The sequence below is a fragment of the Canis aureus genome, chromosome 18 (genome assembly GCF_053574225.1).
Source record: "Canis aureus isolate CA01 chromosome 18, VMU_Caureus_v.1.0, whole genome shotgun sequence".
Lineage (NCBI taxonomy): Eukaryota > Metazoa > Chordata > Mammalia > Carnivora > Canidae > Canis > Canis aureus.
The window spans coordinates 17668845-17681823 of NC_135628.1; the positions used below are offsets into that span (position 1 = coordinate 17668845).

A 12979-nucleotide genomic window follows, 5' to 3' on the forward strand; every position below is an offset into this window, starting at 1 on the left:
GCTCCCATTCCCCACTCAGGTAATCAATCACTCTAGGGACAGCAGGTGTTCTCTCAGGAGAAATCATGCACTGGCCCTAGGGGAAGAATAGAGAAGAGGAAGGGAGGGCTCCCAGAATTAATATCCAGCACTGAACTCATGACAGATGTATTTGCCAATTTAAAGTGAAGACAGCTTTAGTTATAATCCCTTTATGATCCAAAGTAGGCAGTCACACTATGTATTAAATGTGTATCTTTACCGGTGCCTGGGTGGCTCAGATGATTAAGCCTTTGGCCCAGGTCATGATCCCAGGATCCTAGGATCAAGTCCTGCATCAGACTTCCTGTTCAGCAGGAAGCCTGCTTCTCCCTCTCCTGCTTGTCATTCCCCCTGTTTGTACTCTCTCTCTCTCATGCTATCTCAAATAAATTAAGTTTTAAAAAATGTATCTTTACTATTAATGAGCTCATAACAATGTGAGGTGGTGGTGACTGATTGGCTATGGAGGTACTGGCTGTAAAACGAAGTAAATGAGAATAAGCAAAGCCCAGCCCCAATGTGAGAATGCTAGACTATGCAAGTAAGGAGCTTTAAGAAATCTGAGGTGAGGGCACCTGGGTGGCTCAGTCAGTTAAGCATCTGCCTTCAACTCAGGTCATGATCGGGCATCCTAGATCAGCAGGGAGTCTGCTTGTCTCTCTTCCCTGCTGCTCTTGCTCTCTCTCTCTCTCAAATAAATAAAATCTTAAAAAAAAAAAAAAAAAAAAGAACAAGGTGAAAGGAATCCCTAGAAAATGAACACTCAGTGTACTCAAAATCTAGTTCCTTATCAGTTAATAATGAATGCTTTAAAAAGGACCAGACAGAGGAGAAATAAGCTTCAGTAAAAAGCTTTCTTCCCCCAGAGATTCATTAAAAAATTCGACTCATCCAAAGTCTATGTATTGAATACCTACTACTGTGGCAGACACTATCAGAGAAGAGATAAAAATGAAGGGAATTCCTGGGAGATCCACTATTTCAATTGTTCTTCATTCCCAAGACAAAAGAAACATTCTGGAGACTACCCTGCCCCTACCTTACGCTGTCTGAGAGGAGGCTGAGACACTAGATAAAGTCTTAACTCTAGAGAGTTGTTCAAATTTGCACATCCTTGAATGTTTTCCTAACAAGTAAATATATGTGTTTGAGTGTTCTATACAAAAACATAATAGAAGTAAAGTCCCTCAAATCTGAGCCCAAAACTTCTAGGCTAGAATCATGACACTGTGATGGTTGAGAATTACTAAGTCAGACAAGATGGGTGGCCAAGTTCAACAACTGCCAGAGCTACTTGCAAAGCCAAGACAAGCATGCCCTAGGATAGCAGGCTTCTGCCAACGCGCACCCCCTCTTGGAGACTCAGAAGAGCAAAGTCCTCTGTTCACATAACATCATGGCTGCCAGCCCTAAGCCCCCACTGCAGCATGCTTCCTCCTCTTCCTCCTCCACTGCTCCTGCGCCACCCATCCCTACCTCAGCTTTTCCTAGAAGTGGTTCCAGCTGCTGAGAGAATGCTGTCTCTTTAACACAATGCATCACTTTTTTTTTTTTCTTCAATGCATCACTTTCTCAGAAAAAGAGAAAGAATAGAAAAGGCAAATCTAGAGAGACAGAAAGTAGGTAAGTGGTTGTTTGGGGCTGGGGTTGGAACGGGCAGTGATGCTAAGTGCACATGTGACTTCTTTCTGGAGTAATGGAAATGTTCTAAAATTGGATTGCAGTGATGGCTACACAATTCTGTAAATACAGTAACCATCACTGAATCAGACACTTAAAACTAGTGAGTTTTATTGTATGTAAATTTTACCCCAATACAGCTATTGATGAAAAAAACGTATTAACTGCATTTAACATTAAGCCATGAGTATGTCTACCCAAAGGTGGAAAAATACAGCTTTGCTGAAAATGCAGAAACATGAGCAAATGAATTACAAGTTTTTCAGAATTCCTTCAACTTTAATTATGGGGGTCAAATTAGGCAGCCACTGAGGATAAAATGCAGTCCTCAGGAGTAATTGCAATGCTGTTTGTAAAGTGGACATAAGAGCTACTTTTTCATTAGGGCAAGTGGTCGTCAGATGTCGCCAAATTCGTTATTCCTCGATTGCCAGTCTCTTGCCCTTCAAAGACAGGATACCTGGCCTCCACATCGGCCCACGTGATGCTGCCATTGGCCAGATCGCAGACCACACTGGGCAGTTCAGAGACCTGGGGGAAAGGAAAGAGAATTGCAAGAATCAACAAACTTAATTAGACTGCCAAAAAGAAGAGTCACTCTGAACTCAGGAGACCTTCTAGAGAGCCAAATCAGTGTGTAAATAATGACAAGATCCCTCGTCCCCACAGAATGTTTCCCATCACTCCTACTGAAGCCTCCTTACTTACTTATACTCACCTCTTTCCCAGTCCTGCGGTCATGCTTTACTTCCAGCCCAAAATATCTACCAGCAGCCCTGGATAACTTAATTCTCCCACAAAGCCCCTCCTAGTTATTCTAAATCTCTGTCACCTGAAGCTACTTCATGTGTGTTAAACTTTAACTCTTAGAAGAGGAGCTGGTCAAGTAACACGAGTGAGGGAAGGCTGGCAAACTGGAGAGCCCTGAGCAAGGGGGCCAGCTGTTCCTTAGCCATAACCAAATATTGGTTACTACACAGCAGCAATTCTTAAACTTGTACATAATCATCCAGAGGTCTTGCTGAAACAGTCATGTCATGCCCACCCTCATGGGTCTCTAACCTCCCACCCACCTCTGTTTCTCATTCAGTAGGTGAAGATTTTGCTTGTTTGACAAAATCCCAGGTGATATGAATGCTGCTGGTTCAGGCACCACACTCTGAGAATCACTATCAAGTGGTAGGTTCAGAGTAGCCAGATCTGGGTTTGTAAAAAGAAAAACCAGAAATCTTTGACTTCCGAATTAGAATATAGACTCCTTTGGAAAAAAAGCATTCTTTCACTTCTGTTTTCCTATTATTAACTCTCTGTAGAAAGCTGAGCACATAAGAGGCACTCTAAATAAAACCTCTGCTCAAAATTAATAAATTAGTCAGGCAGTTGTCAATTAAAGTGGGTGTTCTTTCCTTTCCCATCTCCATTAACCCTCCCCATTAAGTAAAATTACTGAAACATTATTGGCTATTTTGAATGGATTAATAGGAAAAGCTTATACATACATATGTATACATTTGTATAGAAATATAAAGATAAATATGTCTAAGCCCACCAAAGCCTGCCAATAAAACTATGGCAGCAACCACTCAGGATTGTATTTCTCTTACCCAAGTAAACAAACAGCTATATAAAAGCAAACTGCTGGAGAATGAGCCCAGAGTGAGCCAAATGGTTATAAAACATTAGATAACTGTTAACGGGTATTTTCGTAATTAAACCAAGGGGATTTGGGAATCTGTGCTCTGATATCAGCCTATGATTAAAATTCAAAAGGGAAAAAAAAGGGAGGGTGCATACAAACAACAAAATCCGGGTCAAGTCAGAAGGAACCAGTAGACATTTCTAAGACTAAAAATGCTAAAGAAAACGCCAACCACCTCTGCTCTAATTTGCCGCATAGAGTCTCGGTCCCGCAGGGTTGCCGTGTGAGGGGTCTTGTTCACTGTATCGAAGTCAATGGTGATGCCAAAAGCCACGCCAATCTCATCAGTCCTGGCATAGCGTCTTCCAATAGACCCAGAGGAGTCGTCTACTTTATGAGAGACGCCGTTCCTGGTCAGGGCTTCAGCTATCCAAAACAAATTAAGTAAATTTAAAATAAAAAATGGAGAAAGTCCCAATGTCATTTAAATATTGTCACACAAGCTCAGGAAATTTGTAAAAGGGACCGAGACAAGAGAGCAATAAGTAACAACTGCAAAAGAAAGAAAAACCCCCAAAGTTTACTAAGTGCCTTGTTGGAGTCCAACCCCTCACTCCTACCACCATCTCACATAGGAGAATGAGTATCACACCAAGGGTCAAGGCTGGAAGGCCCTGTCCAGACTCCCTCACCTCTACTTGCATGACTCCAAGCAACTCAATGAACATCTCCCATTTCCCGATTCTGAAATAAGTGGGCCCCACCACACGACCACTAGGAGCCTGTTCAGTGCTGTGGGAACAGTGGATGTAGATCTACTAGGGTTGTTAACACTGTACTAGGATTCCCCCAATGAGGGGAGCAGTGCCAAGGTCAAGAGGAGAAGTGAGGATACTTTAAATCTGACCCTTGGTTCCTATCTTTGACTAATTCAAATGCTAGGAGAAAACATTCTGAACAAGCATACTCTCTCTTTTAGAAATAAGAGCAGAGGCTAAAATCACTTAGATTTATTCTTTATTTAATATGTATTTCTATTGAAAAAAAAAAAGATACATTTCCTAAAATTCAGATTCAGTCTACTTGACAGTGTTCCCCTGGAGATTATTACCCAATTGGATTTGCTTACATAATTCCTTGACAAATGGCATGAACTCCTGGTTTTGACTCAGTGGCAGGACCGAACACTTGAATGGAGCTACTACAGCAGGGAAACTGAAGAACTGCATGTTTTTAAAAAGAAAGAAATCCAAAGGTGTTAGTTTATAAACATTTAAACATTATGTCCAAACTGTATTATCAAAATACCAAAACACATGATATGAAAAGCAGAGTAACAAAAGAGAAGAAACAAGATAATCAGGACCAGAAGGATCTGGTTTTCAGCTCTAAATTCAAACTGCCTTAGTGAACTCTGGATCTTAGTCTCTCCGTCTAAAAGCAGGTACCTACCATCTGCTCTACTTACTTCATACGTCTGCTGTAAAAAGCTGAATGATGTGAAAGCATTCAGAAAGCTACCATATAAGATGGTCATTTTCTGGTACCACTTAAAGCCTTACGTCTTTCTATGGAGACTGCTAAAGACCCTCTCTCCAAATCACCAAATAATAGGTGGCAATGCCAAAAAACAAAATCCCATTCTGTCCTTTAAGAAATTCAGCATAGCTGAAGGATCTGTGAGTCTTAGTGACCAGGTAAAATAAAAAACTTAAATAATTTGCAAATGCATATCCAAATAGTATGAAACAAAAAGAGATGCTTTATATACCTGCATTGAAAAGTACAACCCATCTAAACTGCTCCTGAAATAGGTTTCAGAGTTACTCAGAAATAAAGAAAGCAAAGGTACTCTGTGGAAGGCAAACTAGTCTTCCACTTTGAGTCAGAAATAAAAGTTGAAGCCAGTTTTTAAATAATATTTGTATAAAAGGTCCACAGGAAGGCAAGAATATGGAACTCAGAATGACAAAGTCCCATAAAAATCACTGACATGGGTTCTAGCTGAGTCCCTCAAAAGCCTCATTAGCCTTAAATGCCAAGCAATGGTGACTACCCACTGTGAGTAAACCCTAGAGTCCATGGCTTCCTGAATCATACAACATTCAGAATTCCACTCCTCTCTTCTATCTGGTGAGAGAGAAGCGAGGACCTACCTTTATAGAAAAATAAATTTTTTAAATGACTTTTTAAATCTCACTGACAATGTTTTTATACCAAATTTATAGGAAAATGGATTAAGGGACTAGGTAATAAAAATTTAGAAGCATTTTTTGGCTTCCAAGAGCCTAATCAAATTTCTCTTCATGAGGGTAATCTCTATACAATTCATAAAACACTGTCACTAATTTATTCTTGATTAGGCCTTATAAAATCTCTATTAACATTACAGTTATATCAATATTGTTAGATTCAAAGAAACAGCTAAAAGATTTTTAAAAGACCTTTTTATTAGAAAAATAAATAGAAAAGGTTCGAAGCAAACTTGGTATCTAAAAAGAATACTTTCGTATGCTGCCATTCCTCAGGAATAACCATGCCTATATTTATTTACATGTTTGGTGTCTAGACCAGGTTCCTACTGTCTGTTGAATGAATGAGGAGCTTATTCCTTAAATGTCAGGAAATAAAGATGCAATTAGGGTAGAGAATAAAACAGTAAGTTTATTAGCTACATTATTACCAAGAGTATATCAGATTTTTTAAAATACTGGCACCAAGAACGTATCAGTCTATTCTTCAAGGTTAAATGTCCTAGAAAGATCTACAGAGTTGATGTCTCACATCATATACACTCATCTGTAGAATGGTTGTGCAGATAAGAATGTTTCATTCACTTAATTTGGCGTATACAACCTCTCCACTCTAGCCAGTCTTCTGATTTTCCTGGAAATCTGTGCCTATAAATTAAAGGAGTATAATTTCTGCAGGCAGTGGCAAAGTGTGAAAGGTGGAATAAGACACAGTGAAGAGATAAAGTGGAAGGCAAGGAGCAGTGAGTCAGACGCATCAGAGCCAAAAAAAACAGTTTGTGGGAGTTAATGAAGACTTCTTAGAAACATTTATCTTTAGCAGTGCTTGAATGCTAGGAAAGGCTATACTCCAAGTACTACTGCCCAATTTACTATCTGTCGATCTCTCACTTGGTATTCTTATAAGAAAAAAATATAGATCCTTGGGTTCAGTCCTGTGAATCAGGATCTTTGGACTAAAACGTTTACCCCTAAAGTCCTTGAATTTTATGTAGTTTGAGAAAGTTCCCTTAAATGCTTCATCCTCTTCCTCCCAATTTTCTGAAAACATGAGTATATCCAGAAAGTGCCAGTATCTTTCATTGAGGCAATACAGATAGTTCCCCCAAAGTAGTATGTTCTGTCTCAGATAAAGAGCACCAGGCAACTGTATCTAGAAAAATCTACATATCCCAAAGCTCAAATGAGCTAACATAAGAATGTAAACAGCAAAGGAGAGAGGAGTGTTCATACCAGTAGCGCATGCAGTAACTAACCAATCACTAACTAACCAATCATTTCAGAGCCTTACTAATAATGTACTTCAGTAAATTTCATTCCCTGACACTATGAGAGAATAGTGCAATATCCAAGACAACTTACTGTTCTCTGCTCATCTCCCTCACGCACATGGAATGTATGTTCAAATACCGTATACATGATCCTGCCCAGTCCAAAGGAGGGTTCAATTACATTCGGAACAACCTCTTCCACTGAAAAAAAGATAGAAATCCAATTAACACGTTCTCTCAAACTCTACATAATGCATTGTGGGTCCTCTCTCAACAACTTATTAACACTAAAAAGATCTCTACTCTTTTTTTTTTTTTTTTTTTTAAAGATTTTATTTATTTATTCATGCGAGAGAGAAAGGCAGAGACACAGCCAGAGGGAGAAGCAGGCTCCATGCAGGGAGCCCAACGTGGGACTCAATCCCGGGTCTCCAGGATCAGGCTCTGGGCTGAAGGTGGCGCTAAACTGCTGAGCCACCCGGGCTGCCCCAAAGATCTCTGCTCTGCATGGACTTGATTGATCCTGTACATCAGGACAAAGAAGTGAGAACATTCCTTAAAACCGTCTGATAGGAAAAATGATGCCTTTAAAGAGAAAGTTGGAGTGAAAAGATTTTTCATCAAATGTTTGTTTATACAACATAAAAATGAAACAAGGTAGCAGAGCATTCCTTCCATAGTAGACCACATAATGTTATGTATACCAAGTATACCACAGTTGGTAAGCTATGAGCAGCAACAGCCAGTCCATCATCTGCCTTGCCTTGCAGAAAGCATTAAACCTCTCAAGCTTTTATAACACTTTGCTAGAACCAAAAATCTACCACCACAGCTGGCCAAATTAACAAAAACAATTCCTATACACAATAAATATCACATGCTTTGTGTTTAACTTTTTATCTTGCTATCCTGATGAGAACTCTTTAAGAGAGCCAAATTACTGCCATTGTACTTCCAAGGTTCTGGGGTCAAGAGGCCCTCAGAGAAGAGTTTGCTCGGGGATCTGCACTCAATCAAAGACATTTACCAGAGGCCTCACAGAGGAGAGGCTCCACCTCTGGTACACACAGGAAATGTATTAATTATTACTTATTATTTGGAAAGGAAGGAGTGCTAAGCACTAGGTCTAAGATAACTAAAATGATTTAACTTTGGACAGTTTGTTTCAAGGGAAATAAGATAAGTAGAATAAAAAATTCACATATGTGGAAGAAAAGAGCGGCTGTTTCCTTTGTCTGTGATATAGAGTAAGAATAACATCTTAAAAATACGGATCCCTGGGTGGCTCAGTGGTTTAGAGCCTGCCTTTGGCCCAGGGCGCAATCCTGGAGACCCAGGGTTGAGTCCCATGTCAGGCTCTCTGCATGGAGCCTGCTTCTCCCTCTGCCTGTGTCTCTGCCTCTTTCTCTCTCTATCATGAATAAATAAATAAAATCTTTAAAAAAAGAAAAAAAAACATCTTAAAAATACAACCAAGGCATCCTCTGCCCATCCTTTTGGGTCACCCAAGCAACGGTTAAGTACAGTTCTGAACCAGCTGTCAGGATGGTGGTTAAAAGCCCCAGAGAGGGGCACTGGAGTGGCTCAGTGGTTGAGCGTCTACCTTTGGCTCAGGTCATGATCCCAGGGTCCTGGGATTGAGTCCTGCATCAGGCTCACTGCAGGGAGCCTGCTTCTCCCTCTGCATATGTCTCTGCATCTCTTTCTGTGTCTCTCATGAATAAATAAATAAAATCTTAAAAAAAAAAAAAAAAAAAAAAAAAGCCCCAGAGCAAGAAGGATCCCCTTGCTTACTCTGATCACTGCTCAGATTGTTTTTTACAGCTCCCTGAAGCCTGGCTATAGGGCAGACCAAAAACAAACAGAAAAGTAGGCATGCTCTCTCCATGAGCAGTAGCTTCTCAAATACCCACCTACTACCCCCAGTTTCCAGAAGCTTCCAGCCAGCCACAGTTAACCATAAGCATCCTCTGTATATTCTCTGAAACATTCATGTTCCAATTCATGTAATTTGTTCTTCAAAAAATAATCACCTCCTTATCTTTTAAAAAAGCATGAAAGATCACTAATCTAAATGACTTTTTAACAGATTAATTTGCCACAAAAGACAGAAGGGGTGAGTTCTCTCCTTTGCTTAAAAAACAAAAGGACATTTCCTTAAAATGGAAAAAAAAATGGTTTTAATCAAAGAGATATTCTTCATATGTACTTAGGGCCACAGGAAATATAAAGCTGGCATTATGAACTATCTTTCAGTATTAATACAATTAAGTTTTTAAAAAGGCAGAAGATAATGCCTTAAACATATTCATAAAATTTAGAGTTGTGGCACTGAAGATTTATTTTTCTTCTTCAAATTTTCTGTAAAATGGTTATGTCATTAAAAAAGAAAAAAAAACAACAACTTTAAGGAGTAATGACCTTTTGTGTTTGTTTCTTAATTATTTTTACAAACTTACCATGTAGTGTTTTCTGGAATCTCTTCACACTGACCATGTCTTTTGTTAACTGAAATGTTTTCCCCTCAGTTTCAACAGTGAATTCCCTACAAAGAAAAACACATAATATATCAGTGAAACATGCATCCCTATGTCTTAATTTAAAGGAGTTTTTTTTACCAAATGCTAAACTGTTTTCATTTTAAGTGTAATACAGCTTGGTCAATATTTTTATCCGGATAAAAATAACTGAACTCAAATTTAAATTATTTGGAACACCAACTTAAGTATTATAAGGAACACTAAATTAAATATTATTTTAACAATGACATCAAACAGTATTCTGGGAAGCACCCAAAAATGTGACTAGTTTTATAAAGTTCCACAAGTGTCTCAATGATTAATTCCTTTGGTTTTGAGATCAAAGTAAAGTCGAAACCACTTTTTTAAAAAATTAAGTTTTAGAATAATTAACATAAATTTGTCAGAAACCGGTCTGCTGGCAAAAGGATCACCGTTTTCATTATTGTTCTAACAAATGTAAAAATGACCAGCTTGTCATCTTATAGAAAGTAATCTTAAAATCCCCAGACTAATTCAATGTAATTTGACACCTACACTGATAAAGAGCAGCTTGCAGAAGTTTAATGATTTGGGTTGATATGTCAATATAAAACATTATCCCTCTGAAAATCACGGACTATATTATGCTCATATCCTGAGATATGCCCATTTCATTTGTAAGAATTCACTTTTATCAAGTGCTTCATGTAATACCTGTATTTCAGTTTAGGAAGTATTCCTTATGTTTTGATCTGTTTGGATTTGTCTTGGCTCACAAGCAGCTCAGTACCAGGAAAAGAGAGCCCTCGTGTGGTTGTCTTTAAGCTGTGTAGCTGGTACACTGCACTGCATTTTGCTAGTTTCTAGCACTGATAAGCTTGTGCATCATGAATGGTTCTCACTGATTTTGTCTATTTTTACTATTTTGTCTGAGGTTGTAAAGGCATTAAAATTTACATAAACATTTTCATATATATTCTGTGAGTACAGTTTTAGAGTAGGTAATAGTCATAAAAAAGCTAAAATCAGTGAAGAGACGTTATTTGAGAATAAAGGTTTTTGACAGATAATGATATCTAACTAGTGCTCTAACTTGCCCATTTTAATGAGATTTGATGTTGTTTTAGCATAAATAGATGTTAATTCTGGGAGACCAGAATGCTTTAAAATTTTCCTACTTAAATGGCTGATTGTATCTTCAACTTGTTACAAACTTTCATATCACAGAAGTTCTTTTGACAAATGTATGTGCACATGCAACCATCACGCTCCATTTCAATCTTCTTCATTCCCAAACAGACGTACTTCCTTCCACTATAACCTAGACTCATCTTTCCTAGTTTTACATATAATCTTTTCTGTCAGACTTCTTTCATTTTGGCCAGATATGAAGTACTTCATGGTTAGCAGGCCATATGCAGTCTCTCCCATGTTGTCTTTTTAAATAACACTTTGAAAACGCAAACCTCAGTTAGAGGGCTATTCAAAAATACAATATAAAAGACTTTACACGTGCACTTAAAAAACTATACTCTTCGGCTATTAGATATTTTTTAAATGGCAATTAAGTTGGTTATAAATTTATACCTTCAAACTCCTATCATTTTGTTTTGTCGGCTTACTCTACCAATCACTGAGAAGGGTGTAGAAATCTCTGACTACAATTGTGGATTTGTTTATATTTCCTTCCAGTTCTGTCAAGTTTGCTTTATAGACTGAGGCTGTTTTTAGTTGCATAGTTAGAATATGCCTTCTTGATGAACTGATTTTTTTAAAAGACTTTTATTTGAGAGAGAGAGAGAGAGAGAGAGCAAACGAGCAAGCACACAAGAGGGGCAGAGGGAGAGGTAGAAGCAGACTTCCCACTGAGCAAGGAAGCTGAGCCAATGTGGGGCTCAATCCCAGGACTCCGGGATCATGACCCAAGCAGAAGGCAGATGCTTACCTGAGCCACCCGGGTGCTCCTGAGCTGATCCCTTTAACATTACGAAATGCAACCCTTGTCCCTAGCAATTTCCCTTGTTCTGAAGCTGACTTTGGTATTAATACAGCCACTCCTATTAATTAATGTAACACTCATCACTCATTTGTATGGGAAATATTTTTTGATTTTTTTACACTTAAACCTCTTTGTGTATTACAATTACAGTCAATTTCCTGTAAATAGCACTTAATTGGGTCTTGATTTTTTTAACTAGTCTGACAATTGATGGCTATTAATTCAAGTGTTTAAATAATTGCATTTAGGGCAGCCCCGGTGGCACCGCCTGCAGCCCAGGGTGTGATCCTGGAGACCCTGGATCCAGTCCCACATCAGGCTCTCTGTATGATGCCTGCTTCTCCCTCTGCCTGTGTCTTTGCCTCTCTCTCTCTCTCTATGAATATATAAATAAAATCTTTAAAATAAATAAATAATTGCATTTAATATAATTATTGACACTGCTGAGTTTAAATCTCCATCTCAGGAGTTACTATTTGTCTCATCTTTTCTTTGTGTTTTCCTTTCTCCTGCCTTCGTCTGCAGTATTTTTTTATTATTCTATTTTATCTTCCTTATTGGTTTACTAGTTATAGCCCTTTGGTTTCCTTGTTTTTTCCAGGTAATTGCTCTGGAGTTTACTGTATATACTTTTTCAAACTTATCATAGTTTACCCCCCCCCCAAAGAGTATCATGCCACTTCACATATAACGTATGCACCTTACAACAGTATGCTCTCTCAATTCTTTGCTCTCATTCTCTGAGCTGCTGATGGTGTATGTTTTACTTCTAGAAGTTTCACAATACATTGTTAGTTGTTTTTGCTTTCAACAGTCTACCATCTCTTAAAGAAATTAAGAGATGTCATTTTAAATAAATTAAAGAATGTTATTTATATTCACCCACATATTTATCATTTCTTTGAGTAGCTAGATTTCCACATTTCTGCCTGAAGAACTTCTAACAATTCACCTAGTATAGGTCTGCTGGCAATGTATTCTCTCAGCTTTTATTTTATGAAAGTATTTTGCATGGTAGAGTTATTTTTGGTTGCTATGCACTTTAAAAGATCTCAATCTATTGTACCATGGCTTGCACGTTTTTTGACAAGAACTCTAATCATTATTCTTATCTTTGCTCTTTTTATGTAATGAGTCTTTGTTCCCCTGGCTACTTTAAAAACTTTTCATTATTGGTTTTCAGCAATTCTTTTTAAAGATTTTATTTATTTATTCATTAGAGACAGACAGAGAGAGAGAGAGAGAGAGAGAGAGAGAGGCAGAGACACAGGCAGAGGGAGAAGCAGGCTCCAGGCAGGGAGCCCAACGTGGGAGTTGATTCCAGGACTCCAGGATGAGGCCCAGGATCGAAGGCAAGTGCTAAACCACTGAGCTACCCAGGGATCCTGGTTTTCAGCAATCTGATTCTAATGTACCTGTCAGGTGGTTTTGTGTTTATTCTGTTTGAGGTTGAACTTCTTGAATTGGCTTACAGATGTTATTACATTTGGAAAATTTTGACCTATTCTATGTATCTTTGGATATTTTCTCCATATGTCCTCTGTGACTCCCAATTACACATGTTAGATTGCCTTATATTGATCCAAAGGACATTTTTTTCCCACTCCCTTTTTTTC

The 12979-nt window shown here is 38.4% G+C and overlaps 1 protein-coding gene across 3 annotated transcripts in view; it reads right to left on the minus strand.

Annotated features, from left to right (window-relative positions):
* Nucleotides 1-1959: 1959 nt before the first annotated feature.
* The window catches only part of GARS1 (glycyl-tRNA synthetase 1), a 43461-nt gene continuing 32441 nt past the window's right edge, over nt 1960-12979 (minus strand). For all 3 annotated transcript variants that reach the window (XM_077856331.1, XM_077856332.1, XM_077856333.1), the window contains exons 13-17: nt 9323-9408; nt 6955-7064; nt 4470-4563; nt 3576-3766; nt 1960-2232 (exon numbers count right to left, since the gene is read on the minus strand). In XM_077856331.1, the coding sequence (XP_077712457.1) occupies nt 2083-2232; nt 3576-3766; nt 4470-4563; nt 6955-7064; nt 9323-9408 (631 nt within the window). In that variant the 3' untranslated portion in view covers nt 1960-2082. The remainder of the gene's footprint in view (nt 2233-3575; nt 3767-4469; nt 4564-6954; nt 7065-9322; nt 9409-12979) is intronic.